The sequence below is a fragment of the Myodes glareolus genome, chromosome 9 (genome assembly GCF_982192425.1).
Source record: "Myodes glareolus chromosome 9, mMyoGla1.1, whole genome shotgun sequence".
Lineage (NCBI taxonomy): Eukaryota > Metazoa > Chordata > Mammalia > Rodentia > Cricetidae > Myodes > Myodes glareolus.
The window spans coordinates 94,573,857-94,601,540 of record NC_142034.1 but is presented as its reverse complement, the minus strand read 5'-3'; the positions used below and the strand labels follow the sequence as shown (position 1 = coordinate 94,601,540).

The window sequence follows — 27,684 nt, the reverse complement described above, 5'->3', positions numbered from 1 at the left end:
GTACGTGATGAAGCAGGAAAGGGAGACATCGCGTTCTTCAGCAGACGCGACACTAGGCTCAACGCAATTGCTGAGAACATTCCCATTTAATAAGAAAACTAGACAGAGCAAGGCACCAACGCTAAGAAGGAAAAAGATTGAGGGTAGAGACCGGGACGTAAAACTCCAAGTAACACCACAAAATGGTGCTGCAACAAACGGTGTGCATTTTCCTGTTTAGGTCTGATCTAACACTAGCTTAAGAAAACTCTGGCACAGAACCACATACCCACGCTAAGGGATTTCACACACAGGACTTCTCTTTGAACATATTCATTTTTAAGCTTCTCACCCAGGTGCCCAGAACCCTGTCATTGCACTAGCGAGTGAAACCCATTCCCAGAACCAGCCGTTCCAACGCCACCGAGGAAAACGCGTCAGTCAAACAGGACCCACTCGCCTGCGCGCCAGGCCGCGTCCCCAGGCGCATTCCGGTCGTTCCCCAGTAGCGGTGGACTCCATAGGAGTCCGTCAACTAAAGCCGTCACTTCCTGATCGTGGGAGGCACGGGCACTGCGGGCCTCAACCAGGCTCCACACCCTTTGTCCCATTCCGGGTGGGAGCTCACAACGTCCCGGGGAGTTGACCGCTGGCAACACGCAGCACAGGCCGCCAATACCGCGGCCCCTCCGCGGATCCCGTAGGCACCCGAGTGCAGCCTGCGGTCACCTTTTTCATCCACGCCTCCCGGCAGCCTGGATCCCGGATCCCGGGCCTCCGCGGGCGCCCGCAGAACCAACCGGGCCGGGCAGCTCCGGCTGCGGCGAGGCCGCGACGCCGGGCTGCTGGTTGTGTGTTGGATGCGGTCGCCGAGCACCGTTCCCTTCGCACGTCTTTTCCGTGGACCGGAGTGCGGCTGACAGGGCTGAGGGCGCCGGTGCTGCCGCCGCTCGCCCTCCCACACCCTGGCCGCCGCGCTCTAAACAGTTCCGGCTACGGCGGCCGCCGGGGACCTGAAGTCAGCGCCGGAGCGGGGCGGGGCGGACGTCTTGCAAGAAGACGAGCACGTCCAGTTTTTCTGCGGGCGCGCCCAACTAGCTGTGTTGCCATTGGTCAGCAGCGGATGCGTGCGCGCGCGCGCAGAGTCTACCGGGGCGGGCCCGCAACGTGGGGCGTGTTGTGACGGTAACCTCGCGCACTTACGGACGGTGCGTCTCTTCGGGTTGGCGAACCGACAGCCAATAGGCTCAGCATCCGGGCTGTGATTGGCTGTGGCTGTGTTGACGGATGCATGAGAAGAAATCACCGCCTCGGCGGGGCGTCTCGAAACGCGCGCGAACTCGGGTGGGGATAAGGCACTCGGGAAACAGGTTTAGGGCCATAAACATATCATAGCATACCCCACTGACACTTGTCCTTTTTGAAGAGATAAAGAAACGTTATTAAAAACTCTATTGCTTACGCAAGTGGCGTTTGAAAATGAGTATCCCAGTTCAGGGGAGGTCCCCACCTCTGGTTATCCCCGTCGCTCATTTGCGTGGACCGTGCTACTGCGCCTGCTCTTCGGCGACACCCGCCGTTGGCTAACGCTGGCTGATGTGCGCACGGTCTCCCAGGGAACCCCTTTCCTAGCCGCGAGGTTCTGCCGAGTACCGGCTTGCAGCTGTCTCCCGAGACGTCAACGCGCCACACTTGGGGGCGGCGTCCAGTACTCAGAACGTCCCAGAGAAGCTCTCGAGCTGCGTCCTCCCATCCTAGGAGATGCAGCAAAACTCCGCGAGGTGCCGGCTAATGGCCTCCGTAGTGGGGTGGAAAGGATGAATCCAAGGAGAAAACAACAGGAAACTTGGCACAGCTTGCCCTGAGTAGCAAATAGTTCTGGTCCATGCATTAGCAGGCAGCCCAAACTGTGACCCTGAGGCGGGCCCGAGATTCGGAGCTGCGCCGGGTGGTACCGACTGTCTTCGGCTCTTTCCGCGGCCAGCCGCCAGTCGTTTCGGGAAGCATAGGAAGCGCGGCGCTCTCCCTCAACAGCGTCTGCTTTCTTCGAGCGTTGTTGTCCTGGCAACACGGAGGTATAGGGAGCCTGACGAAGTTAGATTCCTATTGCTGAAATGCAGAGGGGCTGGGGTTGGAGTAGGGAGCCCAGCCAGGCTTAGGGTGGGGCGGGCCCTTTAGGATCGGGCTGGGGCCCCGAAGTGACTTGCCAGGACCCTCTTGATTTCTCTAAATATGCTGGCTTCATAGGTCCTGCACAATGCTAGGACCTCCTGGTGATTTTTCGATTTGGCACGTGGATTCCTCTAGATGCATTTAGGGCAAAATGGGGGGAAGATAAGAAAGTCAAAATCCTGAGCTTGGTCAACCTTCGGATGGCTTACAAAGATCACATGACCGCTTTGAACTACAAACCTTTTCAGTAATGTTTATCTGAGGCAGCCCGTGACCTTATTCTAGCCTAGAGGGTGGCCACTGGTCAGTACCCCTGAAAGTCTATTTTAGAACCCATTCTTGTGTTCCTGAAAGTGTCTCAGAGGAGTAACTTTTCTTTAAGTTTTGTTGGTGTGACTCCTCCGCATAATGGGCCTAACAGATTGTTTCCGAAAAGTTGTTTGTTTGGTGGAGGCAATTATCCCTGAAAACAATTGATGACTATAAAAATGAGGATCAGTTGACTGTAGAAAGTGAAAATTTCCTTTTCTTGTTTTATGTCCTAGACTCTTGAAGCTTGTTTTATAGAAGAAAGGGTAAGTACTTGATCCTGAACTAAAGCAATTAACGAATTCTCATTAAGTATTTTATTGTGAACATCTTCCTCCTAAAGTTTACTTTAATAACTTTTTACTTACGTGACTGATAATCATTTAAAAACTAGAGTACTAGTGAAAGAGAAACTGAATGATTAAAACATTGTATAAAAATGGAGTTATTGAAGCTGGTATCTAGCCCCCTTTTTAAAAATAGAATTTTCACTGGGCAGTGGTGGCGCATGCCTTTAATCCCAGCACTCAGGAGACAGAAGCAGGTGGATCTCTGTGAGTTCGAGGCCAGCCTGGTCTACAAGAGCAAGTTCCAAGATAGGCTCCAAAGCTACAGAGAAACCCTGTCTCCAAAAACCAAAACGAAAAAAAAAAAAAAAAAAGAATTTTCTTTCTTTTTTTTGAGGCAAGGTCTCACTATGTAGACAATACTGATTCAAACCCTGCCCCTTGTCTTGAGAGCTGGGATTAAAAGCTTGTGCCATCATGTTTGCCTTTTTTTATTTTTAATGTGTGCATGTGTATGCATGTGCGCCAGCAAAGGCATCAGATCCTGGAGGAACTGGTGTTACAGGCAGTTGTGGACTGCCTGATGTGAGTGCTGGGACTTGAAGTTATGCTGTCTGGAAGAGCACTGTGCTCTCTTGACCACAGAGCCATTGTTCAAGCCCATGTCACAGTTCAGATTCAGCTTCTCCAGGGTCACTCTAGCCTTGTGATCCTGACTTTCTAAAAGAGACATCTGTCCACTACCACCTGGACATCATAGCTAGACAACATTCTTGAGTTTTATGGTTTTACTAAAATTGAACACTGTTTTTCTCCTTTTCCCCCTGTAGAGGTGTTCTTTTATGGGCAGTTTGCTTTTATTTTGTTTTAAAGTTTTCTTTGAAAGTACCTGTAGAAATTAAAATCATGCTTATTGTCTCTACAATGAGAATTGCCAAGAATTATTTAAAGTCCTGGTTTCAGTGCTCACTTGCTTTTATTATCTTTCTAGTTACTTCTCTGATGGCAATGAATTTTACTTCCTTCCCAGCGCACTGTGGGTCACTACAAGTTCATTCTTTGCATCTAATTTTCTATTTCTCCCTAACAGATATCTCTAGCAAATAAACTTGCCCACATTAGTCTAAAGAACGTTTTTCAGGTGCTAGGTGTCTTTATAGGTTTGTTTCCCTTTTGTAACCTTACATGTAGTTACTCTTGGTGTTTTTTTCCTCTCTGCAGGTTTCATCCCTGACCAGATCTATACATCATCATGGCACTGTATTTTGACCACCGAATCAAATCCCCAGATTCATCCAGATCCCCCTCTCACATTAGCTGGCACCCCACCCACCCATTCCTGGCAGTAGCATCTGAAAGCCCGGCTGCTGGAGGCAATGTAGACATCTACCTTGAACAAGTGAGTCATCAGAGCTACTTAGACTTCAGCAGCTTCTACCTCTTCTGCTCTTTTCTTTCCTTGAGGCACAGAGGCCAGGAGTCAGGGTAGCACCGCTCTAGATTTCTCCTCGTCAGTTCTTCCTCAAGGCCCAATTATTCCCACTCATACAAGCGCTCACGTGTGGCAGTTCTCTTCTCCCTGCCGTATAGATTCCTGAGCATGCTTAACCCTGATCCCCTGTGCTGTGCATGCCTTCTTCAACTCTTTGTGTTGGCCCTTTGGATTTTTTAGATTTATTTATTTTATGTGTATGATTGTTTTTGCCTGTTTGTATGTACATGCACCAGTGCGTGTCTTCAAGGCCAGAAGAAGGCACTGGATCCACTGGAATTGGAGTCATAGATGGTTGTGAGCCATCATGGTGTTGTTGGGAACCAAACCCGGGTACTTAGAAAGGTCAGTAAGTGCCCTGCACCACTGAGTCATCTTTCCAGCCCCATGCTGACCCCCTTCAAGCTATACTAGTTTCCTGTGGCGGCTGTGACAGATTACCAAAATTTGGGTGTCTCCAAAGAAGAGAAACTCCTTTTCTCACAGCTACAGAGGCCAGAATAGAGAAGATCTGGATTTTGCTGACCAGCCAGCCGAGCGGAAGCGGTTAGCTCCAGGTTCACATGAGAGACTTTATCTCAGAATAAGGAGAGCTGACGAGATGACTCAGTGAGTAAAGGTGCTTCCAAGCCCGACACCTGAGTTCAGTCTACAGGACCCACAGGATGGAAGTAAAGAACCACTCCCTGTCCTCTTACACATGACACACACATGTGTATACACAGATATACACAAAATAAGTCATTTTTTGTTCTTGTTTTTTTGAGAGAATGTTTTTCTGTGTATCCCTGGCTATTTTGGAACTCTCTCTGTAGACCAGGCTGGCCTTGAACTCAAAGATCAACCTGCCTCTGCCTCCTGAGTGCTGGGATTAAAAACATGTGCTACCACTACTTGGCTTATAAGTGATTGTTTAAAAAGATTTTATTTTTATTTTGTGGAGTTTGTGAGCGCACATGTGTGTCAGTACCCTTGGATGCTAGAGGATATCAGATTACTGGAGCTGGAGTTAGAGGGGATTGGGAGCCATCTTGACTTGGGTGCTCGAAGCTGATCAGGTCCTCTGGAAGAGCAACATGATCTTACCTGCTGATCCATCTCTTGAGTCCCCAACAGCCTCTAGTCTTCACACATCTTATGCATGTGTATATGCACATGTGCACCCAAACACACATGGAAGAGACCATCTATCATATCTCCTTATTAAATAGCTCTTCAGATCTTAAAGTAGCTGATGTGAACTGTGTGGATTAGGCAGTTCCTGATATCCCTGCCACTATCTAAATGTGAGATTTTACTTCTTGTTTCACATAGGGTGAACCTGTGCCTGACACCCACATTGAGAAGTCCTTCCGGGTCACTTCACTGTGCTGGCACCCAACAAGGCTTATCCTGGCTGTTGGCTGGGAGACTGGAGAAGTGATAATGTTTAATAAGCAAGACAAGGAGCAGCACACAGTGCCCCTGCCGCATACTACTGACATTGCCATCCTCAGTTGGAGTACCAGCGGGAGCTGCCTGGTATCTGGAGATAAGGTGAGAAGTTCACAATCTCCATCCCCACCATGCGATGCATACAGGGGTGCACCCGAAAGATGCTAAAGACCAAATTATTTGAAATGTTTCATTTCTAGTGTCAACTAATCTCTTCAGGCATGATTACACATTTTTTTCTTCTCATTTTTACTGGTTGAGAATGTTAGCCAGGCAGTGGTGACACATACCTTTTATCCCAGCATGTAGGAGGCAGAGGCAGGTGAATCTCTCTGAATTTGAGGCCAGCCTGATCTATAAATCGAGTTTTAGGACAGCCAGGACTGTTACACAGAAAAACTCTGTCTCCAGAAGGGGGTGGGAGGAGAGAATGTCATACGTACATACAATGTGTTTTGATCAAGTCTACCCTACATTTTTTCCCCTGCGTTTCTGTCCCTATCCCTAGTACCCTAGTTCCTCCCAATTTTATGTGTTCTTTATTTTCCTTTTTATAAAAGTATGTATTTGAAGCATGAATTCAGTTATTCATTATAAAATCCTATCATGTGTCAAAGATATGTCTAACTTTTTAATGAACTTGTTAGAAAATTGCATTTGTGGTGATGGAGCAAATATCCCAGATACCAACACATTTGTGGCACTCCAAAATCTTCCATGAACACATTCTTAGCTACCCAGAATCAGTGGTCTAATTTGTCTAGATCAGGGTTCCTTACCTAGGGAACATTTTGCAGTGTCAGGAGACTTAGGAAAAAGATTCCACTCGCTTCTTGTGTGCCCTATGGTAGAGGATAATGCTAATGCTCTACAATGCACAGGATATTCTCTGCGACAAGAATGATCTGCCAAGGCTGAGAAACCCTGATTTGATTCACAGTTGTACAGCAGATTCCTTACAATGTACACATTTAATTAAAGGTAATGTATTGGCATGTTTCAAAGCTGAGAAAAGCCATATAGAGTGAATAGATTCTATAATTCATCACTTGGTTCCGTACAGCCCACCCTCCAGCACATATGGCTGCTTACAATCTCTCCACTTTCTTCAGGCACACGCTTCTCAGACCTCTAGAGAAGTTAAAAAAATAGTTAAGGTTCTCATTACTAGTAGCCCTAGGGATCCCATCATGGTGATGCCCCGCTTTAGTCAGTATCTTATTTTGAAGAGACACCATGAGCGAGGCAACGCTTATTAAATAAGACATTAACTGTTACATTACATTACCTGGGCTTGCTTACAGTTTCAGAGAGAGAGTCCGTGATCACCATGGTGGGGAGCAGACAAATATGGTGTGGAACAGTAGCTGAGAGCTTTACATGCTGACCTACAGGGCCTAGCATGGACTTCTGAAACCTCAATCCTCACCCCCGTCAACCCACTTCCTTCAACAAGGCCACACCTCCAAATCCTTCCAATACTCTTCATACAGTTCCATTCCCTGATGACTAAGCATTCAAACATATTAGCTTATGGGGGCCATTCTCATTCAAACCATCACACACTCCTAGACTTCAAGTCTTGGGTAGCATAAGAGAGAAAGAATACAGTGCAAGTATTTCAGCACGGGAGGGAAAGATATCCTGATTTGCTGGGAAGTCAGGCTATACCTAAAGCTGTAAAGGGACAGCTATGGAGGGAAAGGTACCTAATTAGTCTTATCAAATAAAACCAGGAGGTCAGATATTGGGGTAAAAGCTGAAAGATCAGAGAAGCAGAACAGCTAACCATGAGACTTCTTCCCTCTATGAAATCTTATACCAAATGGGTGACATCATGTCTCCACAAATCCTTAGACTGAATGGGAGGAGATACTTTCTCTTACAAATCCTCACACTGAGTTCAGGAGATACTTTCCCTATGAATCTTCAGACTGAATGGAGGATCCTGTCTCTACAAATCCTCAGACTGAATAGGGGGCCGAGATCTAGTCCTCACTGATCACCTTGTATTCCTGTCTCCACCTTTGTAGTGTTGGGATTAAAGTGTGACCGTCCCATGTGCTGAGATCAAATGCATGATCCTCCCAAATGCTGGCATCAACAGAGCCTCCACTGCCTGATTCTGTTTCTCTTTTAGACTAGTTCAGTCTCAAGTAGACCTGGGTGGCCTTAAACTCCTCCCAAGTGCTGGGATTAAAGGTGTGTGCCACCAGCACTCCTGGCCTCTATGGTTAAATAGTGGCTAGCTCTGCCCTCTGATCTCCAGGCAAACTTTGTCAGAACCCAAACAAAATGCCATATAACAGGTACCCTGACTTGTTGGGAAGTCAGGCTATCCCTGAAATTGGGGTGTGGAGGGGGATGGTCTTGCAGGGTATAGCAATCCTACTCCTCTCGAACAGAGCTGGTACAGCTGAGCTCTGCTCTACCCTCCACCCCTCTTTAAGGGGGTATCCCAGCAGAGGTATCCGTTTGTTCTCAGCCCTGGCTCAAGATGTTACTACTTCTGCCTCTCTCTGGAAGAGGAAACCCCTACAGAAATGTAGCGATGTCCTCTGACTCCAGTAACAAGTTATTACTTTTTCTGCTCTCCCTAAGAGAACTTCCCAGCAAAGGTTCTGTTCCATGTGCTGACTAAAGCAGATCTTCAACCAAAACTCCTTTTTTTCTTTCCTTTTCTTTTTCTTTTTCTTTTCTTTTTTTTTTTTTTTTTTGGTTTTTTCAAGACAGGGTTTCTCAGTAGTTTTGGAGCCTGTCCTGGAACTAGCTCTTGTAGACCAGGCTGGCCTCAAATTTACAGAGATCTGCCTGCCTCTACCTCCCGAGTACTGGGATTAAAGGCGTGTGTCACCACTGCCCGGCTAACCAAAACTCTTTTTTAAAAAAGAGATTTATTTAGGAAGGAGGAATCCAGAAGAGTGACTGCTGCTGCCAAAGTGAGAAAGGACAGCCAACAACTGAACAGGCAGAGGGGCTTATATGGGGCTTCTTAGGAGCAGAGTTTTTCTAGGGAAAAGATTTTCTTTTCAGGGATTGGTTGTTTTTGTGTTCAATTGGTCAGGGCAGATTTGGCTCTGGTGTCAAGGACAAACTGTATTTCTTTCACTGACCTTTTATACCCTTTTGGCTCTATTTCTTTCACTGGTTCTAGGGCCAAAGTATGTTTCTTTGGCTCTGATTTCAGGGTCAGGATGTATTTCTTAGGTTCTAGGTTCAGGGCTAAAGTGTTTCTTTCACTGGCTCTGGGCTTAGGGTCAGGGTGCTAGATTTCATGCTCAGGGTTTGGTTGGCTTCCTGCTCAGTGATTGGTTGGTTTCATGTTCAGTTGGTCAGGAAAAGATTTGACTCTGGCTTTGGGGCCAAACTGTTTGTTTCGCTGTCCCTTTTTAGCTTTTGGCTCTATTTTCAGGGCCAGAGTGGATTTCTTTCACTGGCGCGGGGCCTGAGTGTTTCCTCAGCTCAGGCTTCAGGGTCAGGGTGGGTTTCTTTGACTGGCCTTTGTCAATGATACACTGCAGCAAGACAAGATGTACGGGCACTAGTATATGTGTACTTCAAGTGAAATGGCAGTGAGCAACTCCAGGAAATTCTGCCGGTTATTTGGGCTATAACTTCTTTGTTAATACAGTAGTTTCAAATATTTCACATATTCATGTGGCCCTTAGATATTTTTTTCCTGGACTTGACACTAGAAATAATTTGTAAATTTATTGATTCTAAGACTTCTCCGCACATAGAGCTTAGCAACACCCTTACTAAGGACTCTGTGAATACCAAGGCCAATGTCCACATGATGCCAGAGGAACCTTAGAGTCTAGCCTTCGCATAGATGTTACCAGTTATTGACACGTGTCTACCTTTTCTCTTCCTGTGTGCACTTTTTCCTGCATATTTGCAAAATGCTCCCAGATATTATGATACTAAATACATAAGCATCTAGAACCTAAACTCTCAGACCTCTCCTACGTCACTGCTAAGTATCTGTCCCATTCAGGAGTGAACACTGATACAGTACTGTTCCCCCATATGCAGTACATATTAAAATTTCTCTTCTCTGGACTGGGAAAATAAAGGTCTTGCCATGTAAACATCAGGATCAGAATGTGGATCGTCAGTTGCCTGGCGGTTGTGCTCACCTTTAATCCCAGCAATTGGGAATCGGAGTTAGGCAGACCTCCGATTTTAGGGTTAGCCTGGTCTACAGAGTGAGTTCCAGGACAGGCAGGGCTACACAGACAGACCCTGTCTCAGGGTATAAAAGAAGAAGAAAAATAATTTGGACCATTAGAACCCATGTAAAAGCCAGGCAAATATATAATCTGCTATAATCCCAGCACTCAGATTGCAGAACAATAGCTAGATCAGCTGGAATCAGCAAGCTTTGGGTTCAGTGAGAGACTCTACCTCGTTAAATAAATTAAAAGACAACTGAAGAAGACATCCAACATCAACTTCAGGCATAAGTAACATATGCCCACATACTTGTGAACATGCATATACACACAATACACACATACACCCGCCCCCAAAATTTTGCCATTTGTTGCAGTAACATCCTTTATTGCTGTCTTTTCTTAATCCAAGATTTAGCCAAGGATCATATGTTACATTTCCAATTCCCTGATTTTATATTCTCCATCCCTCCCTCACCCTTTTCTTTCATAATGACATTTTCAGTCCAGACTAGTTGCTTTCCAAAATGTTCCTCCATTTAAATATTTAACTTTCAAGTTAAACATTTGGAGCAAGACTTTCACATTGAAGGTTTTATTACTCAGTTTCTGTCATTGTAGCAAATACTCACCATGAACAACTTGTAACAAAGAAAGGTGTGTTTTCACTTTCAGGGATTCTAACCCATGGCAGCTTGTCCTTGTTGCCTTGGGCATGTGTAACATTTACATCAAGGCAAGTGTAAATACTGGAAAACATCTGTTCTCATGGCTACTGGGAAGCAAAGAGAAAAGGAGCCAACATCTAGTATCCCTTTCAAGGACATGCCTTCCCTTAACTTAGTTCTTTCCAGTAACTCCATCTCTTAAAAGTTCTGGGACCTAGAGTATTAGCATATGGCTAATACCTTTGGAGAATATAATGATGGTATAGTTCTTTTTAACTTAATTTTTAAATGCAGTATACTATGCACATTCTGTTCTTTTGCATTTTTCACTTTACAGTGTATCTTGTAGATTTTCCTATTTGATAAGAAGAGATCATCCCTGTTCTCTTGTATTAGGCTTTTCATTATATTAAAATAACTATTTAACTATCTGATAAACATTTCAGTGGCTTCTAGTGTTTTGACAGACAGACAAAGGTTACAGAAATAGACCAGTGAAGCCACAAGGACCTAGGACTTATGCCATTGTAAGGTTTATTTTGTTTTGTTGGTGTGCTAGAGAGTAAATCCAGGGTCTCAGTTATGCTAGGCAAGAGTTCAACCACTAAAACCTGCCCCTTGCCCTACCCTTGTGGTTAGATAGGTATTCACAAAAATATATTCTTTGGATTTGAGGTAGCTCATAGCATTGTGTTTCCCTACAAAAGGAATACCTTGGAATGGGAACTTTACTTTGAAAAGTAGTATCTCTTGGGGCCTTGTAAACAGAGGTGGAGCTTTTCTTTTGTCCCAACTGCCTGGACCCAAATAATCACACAAAAGTGTATATTGATTACAAAATGATTGGCCTATAGCTTAGGCTTATTAATAACTAGCTCTTACAACTTAACCCATTTCAATTAATCTATATTTTGACACATGGCTTCTGACTTTGCCCCCTTGCTTCACTGGCAGCTAGCTCATATATCTCTGATTCCGTCCTTCTTCCTCTGTATTTTCAGTTTGACTTTCCTGCCTAGCCTTATTCTGCTCTGCTATAGGCCAAATAAGCTTTATTATCAAGCAATTAAAGCAATATATATCCACAGCATACAGAAGGATTATCTCACATCAGAGCCTGAGGACGATGTAGATCAATTGATTGAGTACTTACCCAGCATGCATGAAACCCTGTGTTTGATCACCAGCATCATATAAACTCAGCAGGATGGCACATGATCTAAGCACTCATGAAATGGAGGCAAGAGAATCAGAGTTGAAGGGCATCCTTAGCTCCATAACAAGTTCAAGGCCAGCCTGTGACACGAGACTCTCTCAAAAAACAAACAAACAAACAAACAAAGCAATAATATCTTAGACTGGAAGTCTAGTTCAGTGGTAGAGTGTTTGCCTAGCCTGGGCCAGTTCCCGAATTCAGTCCCCAGTACTAGAGAAAGAAAGAAAAGAAGAGGAGAAAAATAACGAAATAAAGAGGGTCATTGAGATGGCTCAGCAGTGGGTCAGGGCACTTGCAGGCAAAGCCTGATGGCCTGAGTTTGATCCCTAGCATAGGGCTGGAAGTAGAGAATCAACTCCCACACATGTCCTCGGACTTCCACACGTGCAGTGTGGCTCACTCATGCCCCCACCCCAATAAATAAATAAATGAATGTGATAATTAAAAGGCAGTTTCTTGAAAGTTAAATACATAGTATCTCAGTAGTTCTGTAAAGTCCATTTCTCCAGCTCTTGGGGATGAGCATCATTTCTAGGGATCATTTCTGTTTCTTTTTTCCCCTCACATCATTTGCCCATTTTTCTTTTCTTTTACTTGTTTTATTTATACTCTCATACAATAATCCAGACTGCAGTTTTTCCTCCCTCCATTCCCCCTAGTCCTCCCACCCATCCTCCCCTTTCCCCCAGATTCACTTCTCCTCCTTTTCCCTTCAGAAAAGAGCAGGCCTTCCAGGGATATCCACTGAGCACAGCATAATAAGATACAATAGGGCTAAGCACAAACCCTCATATCAGGGCTAGGTGAGGCTATCCAGAAGGAGGAAAAGGGTCCCAAGGACAACCAAAAGAGTCAAGACATCCCTACTCCCACTGTTAGTAGTTCTACAAGAACACCAAGCCAGCAACCATAACTTATTTGCTGAGGTCCTAGCTCAGACCCATGCATGCTCTACAATTGCTGCTTCCGGTTCTGTGAGCCCCTATGAACCCTGTTTAGTTGATTCTGTGGGCCATGTGCTTGTGGTATCCTTGACCGCACTGGCTCCTACAATTCTTCCTCCCTGTTCTGAGGAATTCCCTGACCTCTGAGGGAAGGGACCCAACAGAAATCTCCAATTTGGGCTCTCTCTGCACCTGATGTTTCACTTGCCCATATTTTATTAGGTTCTTCCCCCTGCTTTTTTTTTTTAAAAAAAAAACCTTTTTGTTTATTTATTTTTTGTTTGTATATTCCATTCAAAGTTTCTCCTCCCTCTTCTTCTAGCCCCTTCCCCATCCACTCCTTCTCCTCTGTTTCTCTTCAGAAAAGGACAGGCCTCCCTTGGACATCAGCCAGCCATGGTATATCAAGTTGCAGTGAGTCTAGGTACCTTCTTTTCTACTAAGGTTGGATGAGGCAATCTGGTAGGTGGAAAAGGTCCCCAAAACTGGCAACAGTGTCACAGACAGCCCCTGCTCCCACTGTTAAGAGTCCCACAAGAAGACCGAGTTACACAACTGTAACATATATGTAATATTTACATAGGTAAATGCTAGAGAAGTCTAAACTTGGGAGGAAAAGACTCCTTCACAACTGGTTGAATTGACTGGGGAATGTGAGTCGAGCTTTGGCAAAGACTGTCTTTCAGTCTTAATCCCTTCACCTTCATCCCAAGCGCCCCCAAGGATTGTTTCTCCTGAATCCCTTCACCCTGATCCCCAAACACTCCTCAAGGGCTGCTTCTCCACTCAAAGTCAGTGGACATTTCAGCCCCTGTGAAGTCCCTTTGCCGCCCTCCCTTCAGTCATCAATATCCCAAATCACTGGATGACACCATCTTTATTGTAGGCAGGAAAAGGATTTTCAAATTACACAAGCGTCAAAAGAAACATATTTGAACCTCCAAGAAAGATTATGCAGTTCCAAGACAGCATGAGACGTAAGCACACAAATGACATAAAGAGGGTGTTAATGAAACTGACGTTCCTTGACTCTGCTTGTTTATGAAGGAGAGTGTTCAGAAATTGTTTTTCTTTCTGTCTTTCTTTTCTTTTTTCTTTCTTTTTTTTTTTGAGATGGGGTTTCTCTGTGTATTCTCTGTGTAGCCTTGACTGTACTAGAATTCACTCTATAGATCAGGTTATCCTCAAACTCATAGATCTGTCTGCCTCTACCTACCTAGTACTGAGATTCATAACCGCAACAGGCCCTCTGCCCTCTGACGGATGGGTGCATTTCTAACAGAGCTACACCCCAGCTAACTACCTTGTCAACTCTAAGTGTGCCATACAGCCTATGAGTAAGGAGATTAGTGTCATGTATAACAACTCAGTACTATCTCTGCAGTCCTTCTGTCAATTAGAATGCTCCAAGCTAGCAACTTGTAAAAAAAACTGGCGTTTACATCCAGTGACTTCTTCCCCAAATCAGCAGTCCAGAAATCGGGGTATGTGTGAATGTTTAGGAACCCGTCTGGGCCATCATCTAGGAGCTAATTAACAAAATCAGAGATATGAATGGTCATAAGTAATAGCATATGCAGCCCTGTGTCTATTCCCAGGTGTCCTCACAGTGCTCAACTCCAGAAAAGTTTATATCTTTTCATGTTTTGTTTTTCTTACTGTACAACATTATTTTTTGTTTTATTTAATTTATTAGATTTTTTAAAAATACCATCCAAGTTTCCACTCCCTCCTCTCTTCCCAGCTTCCACTGGCTGCCAGAGACTGGAGTGGATGCAGTGACCTTCCTGACCTCCTCTTAAGCTATGTGATCAAAGAGTGACTTGAAGCTGCATCTGCCTCCTTTGTGGCACCTAGCTCTTGTAGACCAGGCTGGCCTCGAACTCACAGAGAACCGCCTGCCTCTGCCTCCCAAGTGCTGGGATTAAAGGAATGCACCACCACCGCCAGGCCAGTCTAGGCTAGGATAAGCATTCCTAAGGGCGGCCCTGTGCTCCTGCTGTCTCCTCACCTCCATTAGTCCTTCTTCCTTATTTCATACAGTGTAGTTGTACGCAGTATGATCACAGAGGAACACTGGCTCCATTTGTGTGCGTGACTGTACTGCTTGTTGCACGTTGGAGGGGAGTCTGGTACACTGCACTCTAATAGCTTCCTCAAATGCTTGATAAAAGACTGGCTTGTCACATGTCAACCCTCATACTGACCTCTGCAAGAGGTACTGGGCTGTATGATGGCATTGTAGGCTCTTCTAGAGCAACATAATTTCTCATGGACATTTAGTGAGATCCCTGGAGGTAGTTCTTTCTAGGGACAGCCTCCTCCTCTGATGCTAGTGGCTGGTACACATAATGCTGCTGGGGTAAAGTGGCCTCGGTGTCCTTCCTAAAGTCTGGATTTAGAAAAGGAAATGAAGGTCTGACTTCTTGAAATGCTGGGCTCTTGCCAAATGAATGGGACAGCCTGCTGGACCCAGATTAAGTATATATTTTCTGGTTTCAGCTGTTCTCTGTTGCTTCCCTTGGGAGAGTGGAGAAGGTGCCGGGATCAAGCCCAGTGAGGGACGTTCTCTCACTCTTTATACCTTATCTTCCCTCTTTAGTTCATAATTAAATTAGGTCCAGCACAACGTTAGGTTTTCTGAGAAGGATTAAACATTTCTTTTCTTGGCTCACACCTGAGTTTCATTTTATGCCTGAGTAATTCGTGTGGTTAGCTGTTTCTTCATTTTGTCTAGATAAGAATGATGAAGTGTAAGGATCCTGAATTATTCAGCTTCATAGGAGATTGTCAAACTACTTCATACCACAAAGGTGGAAGGCTCATTAATGATATTCTGTTATACTCAGAGATTGGTGCCTAGCCCAACTGTCATCAGGGAGGCTTCATCCAGCAACTGATGGAAACAGTGCAGAGACCCACAACCAAACATTAGGTGGACCTGGGAAATCCTGCAGAAGAGGGGAGGGAGGAATGTGGGAGACAATGGAGTCGAGGACAGCACAAGAAAACCCATGGAACCAACTAACCTGGCCTCGTAGGGACTCACAGAGACTGAACTCACAGCTGATGAGACTGCGTGGGTGACGTAGGTCCTCTAGGCCCTATGTAACTTACCTACATAGGCGTTGTGTGATTTATCTGAGCCTTTGATGACCCAGATTCAACACACTGGCTCCCCAGCGTGCACATGTGTGCACGCGTGCATACACACACACACACACGCCAATCTGGGGTCAGAGCTAGAACAGTCTGAACAACAGTATAAACAGCATTTAGATTATAACCAAAGCAGGAAATAAATACATAAGAGTCCACACTGATATAAATATCTGCTTATTGCTAAACAAATAATAGGAAAGAGACAAATCTTTTGTGTTGTAGAAAGAATACCAAATAATTTATATAGGTACTTCATCCGTGACTCCCACCCCTTAAACCAGAAATGCATACTGCATCCTTCTTTCTCGGGAATACAGCATAGAAAGGGAGGGAAAAGAGTTATTTTACAATGGGCAAGAGCGACCTCTACAAGATGTCATGGTCAACATCACAGTGATCACTTGTGTTCACGGTAGGGACATTCCAGTAGGGAACAGCTTCTCTGGCCCTCCCCCAACAAACCTGTAACCCCCATCCAGCTATGGGGAAGATGTCAGTTAAATCCCAGGAGAGCAGTGCCCTGCCCTGTACCTGAACAGTACCGAGGAAATCATGGCCCGTAGGAGCCCAGGAAAGCGTGACTGCTCATATCATGTGGAATCCTAGGCACAGGAAAGGCAGGCTCCTGGGACAGGAAAGGGATAGTAAGGGAAACTAAAGAATTCTGATGAGGGGCTGGAGAAATGGCTCAGCAGTTAAGAGCACTGACTGCTCTTCCAGAGGACCCGGGTTCAATTCCCAGCACCTACATGGCAGCTCACAACTGTCTGAAAATCCAATTCCAGGGGATCTGACACCTTCACACCAATGAACATAAAATAAAGATAAGTAAATCATTAAAAAAATTTTAAAAAAAGGTTTTGCTACAAAAAAAAAGAATTCTGATGAAAGTAGTGTGGACTTAGTTGGTAGTGATATAAATATTAGCTCATTAATTCCAAACAAGTGCTTTTCCCCCTGGGAGTCCTAGAGACTGAATTCAAGGCTTGTGTGTGCTAAGGAAGCACTGTACTGCCGAGCTGTATCCCAAGCCTTAGCTCATTAACTCTAAGAAATGTACCTTATAGTATAGAGTAGGAGAAACTGGAGTCATGTCTAGGAACTCTGTACTGTCTTTGTAATCTTCCTGTAAATCAAAATTTATTCTAAATTAGCAGTGTATTCTACACACATGGCATGTGCTCTCTAGGAGTGAGGAAGAGGAGGGGCCCAGAGAGGACTTGTTCCGTGGCGCCCCTGGAGTGCAGTAATGGCAAACAAGGAATTGCTAGTACTGTGCTACTCCATCTAGTGTTCGCCTCCAATCAGTGATTCTGTGAGGATGGGCTCCTTACACATGTTGTTGGCCTCTTGCAGCTTGGAGTCCTGCTCTTGTGGAGACTGGACCAGCGGGGCCGAGTACAGGGGACACCACTCCTGAAACATGAATACGGGAAACCACTCACCCATTGCATCTTCCGGCAACCCCCTCCTGGAGAGTAAGTCTAAAGCCCATGCTGTCTGCTTCTCTCTCCCCTCATCCCGGGCGTGGGGTACATAGCTCCTGTCCCAGACCCAAGGGATCCTAGAAACCTTGACTGCTGTCTCCTTTACTCTCAGGGATCTGGTTCAGTTGGCAAAGGCAGCAGTAAGTGGTGATGAGAAAGCCTTGGACATGTTTAACTGGAGAAAAAGCAGCTTTGGAAGTTTCCTGAAGACGGGATCTCAAGAGGGGCTGTCTTTCTTTGTCAGTCTGATGGATGGTAAGCAACTTGGGATGTAAATTGTGGGAACCAAAGAGGTTTTAGGCTATCAGTCTGCGTAATCATCAAGTACTTGCTGTATACCAGATGTGTTTCGGGTTCTTGAGAATGAAGCATAATAAGGACAGTGAGAGTCTGCCCTTGAGGCCTGCAGCTAGCCCTCACAGAGACTACTGTTAAGAACCATCTGTTGATTGTATTTTTACCTATTTTGTGATGTTGTTGGGTATTATTTTTGCCTAGCCTGATCTCTTGAAACCTTATGCCTCTACTTCCTGAGTACTGAGATTATAACTATACCACCATGCTATCTGTTGATTTTAATATCACTTATTCGTGGTATAAACAGTAGACACTTCCCTACTAGCACTGAAACAAATGCATCCTGAAGCAAATGAGAAAGAGTGACAGTGAGGTTGGTACCTGGCAGCGGCCCAGGAAATGAGAGACACAGGAGGTGCCTGGGGTTGAGAAGGGAGGTGCTGATGTTGGAAGAGGTCATGGGGTTTATAATTTCTGAATAGAAGAAGCCTTTCATTTTAGAAGATAAAGAGATAGAGCCAGTGCGGAGGGACATAAGGAAGCCCTAGAGGGAATATCCAAGTGGGTGTATCACCATGGGGCAGGGAGAGGGTATAGGAGAGAGAGCTGAGGTGGAAGGAATGACAGTAGCCTGAAAGAGAATGGAGGATGCAGATCTAGATCTCTGCCTATCCCCCAAGATGTGTGTGTTGTGCTGGGTTACAAGATTGTCTATGTGCTTTAATTTCCCTCTGTGGAAGATGGGGAATATATTAGTGTCTACTGGCTTATTGTCTAATGGCCCTGTTCCATAATCTCTATTGTTAAAACTAACTTAGATGACTTTGAACTTCCATTTAATGAGAACTCAAGTTATCTATGGAGAATAAGATGAGACTGAGGACAAGAAGGTCTTCTGTGGATACTCTTGAAGAACCTCAGAAATGAGGCAGAGAGTCCCAGGAACTCACCCATCACTCAGACACCTAAGAAAAAAAGGAAGCAGACCAGATGGTGCTGACCAGTGTTGAAGTGGTTGTTGAGGGCAGGGCAGGAAGAGGAGGAGTCTAGGTGGGGCAAAGGGACTGCTATAGTACTGACTTCTGAAGTTTAGATGTTAAGGAGCTGGGGAAGACCAAAGAGGGAAGGTGAGAGAGAGCCAGGCAGGATGGCAAATGATACACCAAATGACATGAGTCCTGCGGGCAGAGAGAGGAGTCATCATTTAGGGTCTCAATATAGGGAAGGCAAAAATACCCCTAGGGAAGGCTGGAGAGATTGCTCAGTGGTTAAGAGCACTGGCTGTTCTTCCAGAGGTTCTGAGTTCAATTCCTAGAAACCACATGGCAGCTTACAACCTTTTCTAATAGGTGAGATCCAATGCCCTCTTCTTGTGTACAGATATACATGCAGACAAATGCCCATATATATAAAATACATAAACAAATCTTTAGGGCTAGAGAGATGTCTCAGTGATTAAGAACCCTGGCGGCTCTTCCAGAGGACCCAGGTTCGACTCCCAGAACCCACATGGTGGCTCACAACCATCTATAACTCCAGTCCCAGGAGAATCTGACAGCATCTATGGACACTGCATGCATGTGGTACACATACATATATGCAGGCAAAACAGTCATCACATAAAATAAAAGTTAACAAATAAAAACAATGAAAAAATACACCTAAAGATTGTGAACTTGGATGATGGAGCAGTGTGAGACTACAGAATCAGATGGGCTGGATGCTAATCAGTATCATCCAGGAGAGTAGTGGAGAAGGAATCCACAGAGACAGCTATCCTGGTCAGTAACGCAGGGATCATACCAGAGATGGTATCCTGAGAAACATTGTGGCAGATGCCTTACATTCTTATAAAGATGATGAGCCTATTGTCAGGGCATACTTAAGTAGATGGACACTATTGCTCATGGGTACCATTGAAAAGACAGATGAGCCAGGAGCCACTTCTTTCCCCAGGGACAGTGCACTATGTGGATGAAAAAGGCAAGACTGCCCAGGTGGCATCCACAGATAGCGCCATCCAGATGCTGTTCTACATTGAGAAGAGAGAAGCTCTGGTGGTGGTTACACAGAACCTCCTCCTGTCTCTGTATATGGTGACTCCTGACGGGGAGGCTGAAGAAGTGATGAAGGTAGGTGAAGGACCAAGGTGCTGGGCCAGCTGGGCTACATTGTGCTGAAGACCTCGGATTGTGCTAAAGACCCGGGATTCTTGCCTGTTTTGATTGTCTTTTCTGCCTTGGTTAGCAAGGCTGAAGAGCTGTCACTTGCTTGAAGGAGCAGCTAGCCTAGCTGTTGAGTGTCACTTCTTACTCTAGGCTATTCAGGGTAAGTGAGGAAAATGGAAGATTTTCCAGTATCTCTGAACAGGCGTGGGTAAGATCAGGGCTACCTAGGCTTGCTCCCAGCCCATGTACTTCTCCGTTAGGGAATTCACCTTCGGCATCTCACTGGACTCCCACACAGAGTTGGGTAGAACAGGAGATAGCATCCCTACTTTCCAGCTGTATGAATGTTCTAAGGAGGCTCACTTATTGTCCCAGAGCTGGGGGTGACATTGCCTGGTGTCTGTTACAATGGCAGTTCTGTTCCATATTCTTTCACATCTACTGTTCGCAACCATAGGTGTGTACTTTGTTTTATGCAGTAAGCAAATGTTACCTTGGCTGAACTGTAATGTTTTTAAGATACCAGGATGTCCATCAAAGACAGCTGTGTTATTAGCCCTGAGACCCTCTTCATGTTTGTCCACTAGAAAAGCGTTCGGTGCCACATGCTCCTAGATTAAGGTCACTCGTGTACCCTGTACAGTTCATTTAAGAGCACTGCTGCTCGCTGCCCCTTTTAATCTTTTGCTCCCCTTTTCTTTCTTTCTTTTTTTTTTTTTAAGTATGTGTAGGTGTTTTGCCTGCTTGTATGTCTCTATATCACATACATGCTTGGTGCCCACGGAGGCCAGAAGAGGGAGTTGGATCCCATGAAACTGGAGTTGTGAGCCACCATGTAGGTCCTAGAGTTGAAACCAAGTCCTCTGGAAGAGCAGCCAGTGCCCTTAAATGTTGGGCTATCTCTCTAGCCCTCTTTTGTTTCTTTTATCAGTTTTGTTTTGTTTTGGGGGGGAGTTGCTTGTTTGTTTGTTTTTTGGTTTTTTCAAGATAGGGTTTCTCTGTAGCTCTGGCTGTCCTAGAACTCACTCTGTAGACCAGACTGGCTCACAAAGAGGGCTGGGACTAAGGGCATGCGCCACCACTCTCAGCATGTTTTCTGTTTTTTTTTTTTGGGGGGGGAGGTTCTATTTTTGAGATACAATCTCATGTTTCCACGGAGCCTGGAACTTGCTAAATGTCAAGACTGATCTTGAACTCCTGATTCTCCTGCCTTAGGCTATTCTGGGATTATAGGTGTGAATCAGAATTCCCAGCTGGTTTCGATTATAAGAATCCATGAATCATGGGGCTGGAAAGATGGCTCAGTGGTTGAAAGCACTAGATGCTCTTCCAGAGGTCCTGAGTTCAGTTCCAGCACCCACATGGTGGCTCACAAACATCTGTAATGAGATCCAGTGCTCTCATCTGGCGAGCAGGCATACTTGCAGACAGAATACTCTATAAAAAATAAATAAATGAATGTTTAAAAAAAAAGAATCCATGAACCGTAGAGAATGCAGAACTTTCCCTTGGGATACTCCTCTAGGTTGGAGAGCTTGTTGTATCCTGTAACACAGTTGTGAATGGTCCTTGAATTGCATGAACTAAGTGTCTTAGTCAGCTTGAGTCAACTTGACAAATAGCCACTTACTGTATAGTTTAACAACAGACATTTAACTCACAGTTCTGGAAGCATAAAGTTCAAATAGGTCAGTTTAGTTCTTGCTGGGGGATTGATTTCTGGATTGCATAGAGTGGTCTGCCTGTGTCCTTACACAGAGTCTGGAGAAGAGGAGAAAGAACACATGAGCATGGGGGAAAGTGAGGGCAAGCACTATCTGATGTATCTGTTCTTAGGGCCGACTCCACCATCCTCCTTTAATTGCCTTCCGAAGGCCCTATCTGCACATGTAGTCACATAGGTAGTTGGTGTTTCAGTGTATGAATGGGATAGGGAGGAGATACCATAGCTCATAGCAGCCTTGCTTGAAGTACCTGTCTAGCTCCATACTGGTTTCTGGACTCTGGGAAAGTTTGTTTTCTGCACAAAATGTGAATAGGAGGCGATCTTCCTAAAGTGTAGTCATGACAGAGCAACAGTGTTTGGTATTCACTCTAGAAATGCGCACCATGCGCTAGGTGAGCCATCCCTTCATGCCTAAGTTGCTGTTTGCTTCAGCCCATACACTTTTTTTTAAAATCTTTGTGGAATTTTTATTTTATTTTATGTGTGTGGGTGTCTTGCTTGCACACATGTCTGTGTACCATGAGTGTGCCTAGTGCCCTCCGAGGCCAGAGGAGGTTATTGGATCCCTTGGGATTAGAGTTACAAGAGGTTGTGAGCTGCCATGTGTTGGGAATCAAACCCTGGTCCTCTGGTAGAGCAGTCAGTGCTCTTAAACTGAGTCATCTCTCCAGCCCAAATCCTTAAAAATAAGGCCCACTCTCCGTTCCCACTATTTGCCCTATGTTGTGACCCCTTGTTGGATCTCAGTGATGTCACTGAAGACCAGATGCCAGGCTAACACAGTTTCATCAGGCATTTCAGCAAGAGCCTTGTGCTTCTTTCGTGCATGCAGGTAAAGCTGAGTGGGAAAACAGACCACCGGGCAGACATCACTTTGATAGAGGACAGCCTTCTTGTCACAGCCGTAGGAGAACCGGTGCTCAGGTAGGAGCCTGACTTCCCATGCCAGTCCCTGGACGATGCACAGTGTGGTGGATTTTCACATGTGAGACAGGTCTATGACACTAAACAGTGGCAGCCCCAGGAGTCCGCACGCACTCTAGCTGTCCTTCCTGCTTTCCCCCATGCCTTCAGAAAGCACGGCTATGTCACATCTGTCTTGGAACCACTTTGCCTGGTTTGGGAGAAATGTGTTTTTGCTATAGGGTCTTGTGCTGCTCTTTTTTAATGCCGGTGTCCCGCTCCTGGGCTCAAGTAGTGCTCCTGCCTTGGCCTCTCAAGTAACAAGGACTGCAGGAGTACCCTGCCAAGCCTAGTTCTTCCTGGTTTATTAAAACTGGCATAAATAGAAATAGGCATTTTGGTATCTTTTTGGCCACTCAGTTCAGCATAATGTTCACTGTTACTGTGTGTAGCTGGAACTCACATGTTCTCGTCTTCCTGTAGCACCACATGTGAACTGCCCGTTAGTAGCCACCCTTTCCAGTTGCAAACAGTATTGCATCACGATTGTTTTGTGTTGGGAGTCTGTAGAGCACAGCTCGAATTTTCTTCCCAGGCTTTACACAACCATCAGGTCAGAGGTGGGCACTAATATAACCCTTCACAAGTCCTTCCTCTTTCTATTATTACAGATTCTGGGACTTAGAACGAGGAGAGAATTACATACTGAGCCCACAAGAGAAGTTTGGCTTTGAAAAAGGAGAGAATATAAACTGTGTTTGTTTCTGTAAAGCCAAAGGTGAGATTCCTTCCTTCTTTCCTTCCTGCCTGCCTGCTTGCCTGCCTGCCTTCCTTCCTTCCATGGTTTTTTGAAACAGAGTTTCTCTGTGTAACAGTCCTAGCTGTCTTTGAACTCACTCTGTAGACCAGGCTAGCCTCGAACTCACAGAGATCTGCCTGCCTCTGCCTCCCGAGTTCTGGAATTAAAAACATGCACCGCCTCTGCTTGGCTCAAAGGTGAGATTTCTTGACCTGACATGGAAAGAATAGAAACAACTTCAAGCATTGTGTCAAGACAGAAAACGTTATAGTGAGATTTAGAGCCTATTCAGAAATAGAAGCTGTGTACGGTGGCACAGACCTTTAATCCCAGCACTCAGAAGGCAGAGGTAGGTGGATCTCTGTGAGTTCCAGGCCAACCTGGTCTATATTGTGAGTGCTATGCCAGCCAAGGCTACATAGTGAAGTACTGTGTTTGTTTGTTTGTTTGTTTGTTTGTTGAGGGTTTCTCTGTGTAGCATTGGCTGTCCTGGAACTTGCTCTGTAGACCAGACTGGCTTCAAACTCCTAGAGATCTGCCTGCCTCTGCCTCCTGAGTGCTGGGATTAAAGGAGTGCGCCACCACCGCCCAGCTGGTACTGTTTTTTAAAAAAGAAAGTTGTTTCTATCAGTCAAAGATGAACAAGTGACAATAAAGCCTTCTTATTTTACATAATGCTTGAAAGGTTTGGCCAAAAGAGTCTCACTGAAGACATCCATCAATGTCTGTACCTTTGATGGTATGGGTAGTATTTGTGGGCTAGGGAAAGTATACAATTGCCTGAGTGTGCGAATACCAAGGACAGAAAGTTAGCAGACAAATCAGAGTGTCACTGAGCCCCTGCTGAGCACTCAGCACCAGTGGAGCACTGGGGACGAAGCCCGAGTAAGGCAGATTGGAACCAGAAGACGGTGTCCACCAGCACCTGTTAAATATTCCTCAACAAGTACCATGTGCTTTGCTTTACCTGTAGGTCTCCTGGCAGCTGGGACCAATAAAGGGCGAGTAGCTTTGTGGAAAAAGATGCCAAAGTATCCATGTGGCAGGGCGGTGGAGGGCAAGGACTTGTGGAGCCTTCAGACACCGACTGAACTTGAAGGAAACATCACACAGATACAGGTACAGTCTAGCTCTGTAGCACATTTGCTGTTCTCATCGTCTGCTGTGCCAGACAGAACATAATTAACTTGGAAGCCTTTTTTAAAAAAAAATCAATTATTCAATTTAGCATCAGAAAAATAATACTAACAGAACATTATATAGATATTTAACTCCAATACTTAGGAACCTGAGACATGAAGCCGGCCTGGGTTATATAGGGATGGTAGTGCACGCTTTTAAACCCAACAGTCGGGAAACAGAGGCAGAGGAAGGTGAGTCTCTCCGAGTTGAAGACAGCTGGGACTGTGAAGAGAGCCCTGTCTTTGAAAACCTTGCCTCCTGGAGGAGGACTAGGTTGGGGCAGGGAGGGGATGGGAGAAGAGGAGAGAGGGGAAACTTCGATCAGGATGAAAAATAAATAAATGAATAAATTTAATAAAAAATAGAAGCTAAATAAATAAATAAAACATATAAAATCCAGCCTTTGTGACTTTGTTCCCTGATGTCCTGCTTCTCCCATGTCGCGGCAGGTGTCAGTGCTCCTCTTTATGGCTGGCCTCCCCGTTCCATGGGTAGACCACGGCTTTCTGCTGATGATTTGGGTTGCTTCTGCTCTGGAGCGGTTATGACTGAGGCTGTTGTTAACTTGAGTGCAGGTTTCTGTATAAATATTGGTTTCATTTCTCATTTCTTTCTCTCTCTCTCTCTCTCTCTCTCTCTTTTTGGTTTTTCGAGACAGGGTTTCTCTCTAGCTTTGGAGTCTGTTCTGAAACTAGCTCTTATAGAGTCCTGGGATTAAAGACGTGCGCCACCACCGCCCGGCTTTGGCTTCATTTCTTGGCAGCATTTTGTTTTTAATTTGTCTCTTATTGACACTATCTGATGAGACAGAATCATCATAGTATTACAGTAGGATGCTTATAATAAGTACCATATTTATTGCAGTCTCTTTGAAGTCTTTGCTGAGTCCAACATGATCTGGGTTTTTTCACAGCTCCTTCTGATACCTTTCTGGTCATACAATTTGTGATACGATTCTGATCTTTTACGTGGCTCTTAATTATTTGTGAGAACTGAGCATTTCAGATTGAAGCTAGGAAACTAACATTTCTTTCTCACCAGCAGAAGACCACTGGATAATTTAAATTTAAATTAAATTGCCTATAAGTTCATAGAAAATAATAAATATGAATATGTCATGATCAGAATGTCAAATTCCTAGCAGGTGCCCGGCAGTTAGAGCAGACCCTGGGTAGAACAGCCACACTGGTGTCTGCCTGCCAGTTCACAACTTAAGTCTATCAGCATTTTAAAATGTTCCTACAAAGTACATATTTTACTTTTTAAGTTTTTGTTTTTTAAATAATAAGAAATGGCTTGTAGACGTTCACAGGGAGCATTTGTGTACTTCCTGACTGCGTCTCCCCTGTTGCTTATGCATCTGACTCTCTCCCACCTGGTAATGCAGTGGGGCTCCAGGAAGAACCTTCTGGCAGTGAGCAGCACCGACTCCGTGTCCATCCTCAGTGAGCAAGCCATGTCGTCACACTTCCACCAGCAAGTAGCAGCTGTGCAGATCTCCCCAAGCTTAGTCAACGTGTCTTTCCTGTCCACGGGAAGCACACACAGCCTGCGCACTGACATGCACATCAGTGGAGTATTCGCCACCAAGGTGACTACCAAGGCTGGTCAAAAGAACTGCCTGCTGGGTTATTAGGGTAATTCAGAACAGCAAGGGGACTTGGTGACAGCTTAAGTCATCCTGAATGTCCATGTGCGTCATATTTATTTAAAAAAAAACAAAAAGCAAAGCATACAATGGGGATTAGAGGAGGTAGGGTGGGAGGGTGTGTGGAGGGAATGGGAGGAGGGGGGAGGGGGAATTTGAATTGATATTTTTTTTAAAAAAAATCTAATAAAAAAACAAATTAGCCAGGTGTGGTGGTGCATGACTTTAATCCCAGCACTTGGAGGCAGAGGCAGGCAAATCTCTGTGAGTTTGAGGCCAGCCTGGTCTACAAAGTGAGTTCTAAGACAGCCAACGATACGCGGAGAAATCTTGTCTCAAACAAACAAACAAACAAACAAAAATACTGAAAACCCACTGACATCTTAGATCTAACCCACATCCATGGAAGGCTTGGTGATGTGAAACTGAACTGACGACGTGGTACCACTCAGTGATGAGGGAAGAGCGCAGGCTCTGTGGTCTGCACTGCACTCCTCCTTATCTTTGCTTTTCAACATCCTTGTTCATTTTAGGATGCTGTGGCTGTCTGGAATGGAAAACAGGTAGCGGTCTTTGAACCTTCCGGATCTACCTTAAGGAATGCAGGTTAGAATCTCTTCACACCCAGAGAGGGCTCCACACCTCTGCTACTGCCTCACTTTCTAATGCAGAGTAAGGAGATTAGCACAGAGCTGGCAAGAGGTCATGCCCGCCCTCATTCCTGTGCCTGAATGGCTGGAGCCAATGCTGCAGCTCAGCCTCTGGGGCTGGGGCTTCCTGGACTGCATGCTGTGAAGTGGTCAAAGTGTTTCAGCCTATTATAGTTCCCTGTGTTCAGAGCAGATGTTCCTTCTTTTTCATTATGTGTTCATGTTTCTTGGGTTTTTGTTGTTGTTGTTATTTTGGTTTGGTTTTGGTTTGGTTTGGTTTTTGTTGTTTTTGTTTTGTTTTTCAAGACAGGTTTCTCTGTGTAACAGCCCTGACTTTGTAGACCAGGATGGCCTTGAACTCACAGAGATCCACCTGCCTCTGCCTCCCGAGTGCTGGGATTAAGGCGTGCGCCACCACTGCCCAGCGTTGGTTTTATATTTTTAGTGTTTGTACTATTTTTGTGTTTTGTTTTACGTTTTTATTCTGGAATCTTGTTCTGCTCATCTGTAAGATTCATGGAGGAGCTCAGATCTTCTCATGGAGCTACCATAAGGACTGCGCTGACTGAAGATTCCACACAGGGATGTCTATTATGCTGATGCTGTTTTGATGTTCATCTTTCATTTCAGGGACGTTCCTGTGTGAAACATCAGTGTTAGCGATGCACGAGGAAAACATTTATACAGTGGAACCAAACCGAATTCAAGTGCGGACCTGGCAGGTCAGTGACTATTGGCCTTGACTGATGGCAGAGTCACAGCCAAGTTGAAAATGCTGCCTTGTGTTCTGAATCCTATTTTCCAATCAGGTGACTCACTGGAAATGGGCTCTGGTGTGGCCTCCCCATCCATGCTGTGACCTCTGAAATGGAGAGGCAGGATTAGAGCATTTTTCGGGGTTAAGTCTATTTCCCTAGACCTTGACTATACTGGGCTATGAAATGGGAGGAAATGCTCGCCGGTTCAGAAACCTCCTGAAGACTTTG

General features: G+C 45.2%; 2 protein-coding genes across 4 annotated transcripts in view; one reads left to right on the top strand and one right to left on the bottom strand.

Annotated features, from left to right (window-relative positions):
- Cramp1 (cramped chromatin regulator 1) overlaps positions 1-985 on the bottom strand; it is a 56,411-nt gene extending 55,426 nt beyond the window's left edge. For both annotated transcript variants that reach the window (XM_048436170.3, XM_087910762.1), the window contains exon 1: positions 709-985. The gene's annotated coding sequence lies outside the window, so the exon portion shown is untranslated. The remainder of the gene's footprint in view (positions 1-708) is intronic.
- A 567-nt stretch (positions 986-1,552) lies between these two features.
- The window catches only part of Ift140 (intraflagellar transport 140), an 87,234-nt gene continuing 61,102 nt past the window's right edge, over positions 1,553-27,684 (top strand). The window contains exons 1-13 of one of the 2 annotated variants that reach the window (XM_048436167.3): positions 1,553-1,760; positions 2,697-2,726; positions 3,969-4,146; positions 5,554-5,775; positions 17,195-17,316; positions 17,438-17,580; positions 19,579-19,754; positions 22,349-22,440; positions 23,091-23,197; positions 24,192-24,337; positions 25,788-25,991; positions 26,582-26,654; positions 27,329-27,420. In XM_048436167.3, the coding sequence (XP_048292124.3) occupies positions 4,000-4,146; positions 5,554-5,775; positions 17,195-17,316; positions 17,438-17,580; positions 19,579-19,754; positions 22,349-22,440; positions 23,091-23,197; positions 24,192-24,337; positions 25,788-25,991; positions 26,582-26,654; positions 27,329-27,420 (1,524 nt within the window). In that variant the 5' untranslated portion in view covers positions 1,553-1,760; positions 2,697-2,726; positions 3,969-3,999. Of the gene's footprint in view, positions 2,055-2,696; positions 2,727-3,968; positions 4,147-5,553; positions 5,776-17,194; positions 17,317-17,437; positions 17,581-19,578; positions 19,755-22,348; positions 22,441-23,090; positions 23,198-24,191; positions 24,338-25,787; positions 25,992-26,581; positions 26,655-27,328; positions 27,421-27,684 lie in introns of both variants that reach the window. The other variant, XM_048436165.3, reaches the window with a different exon arrangement.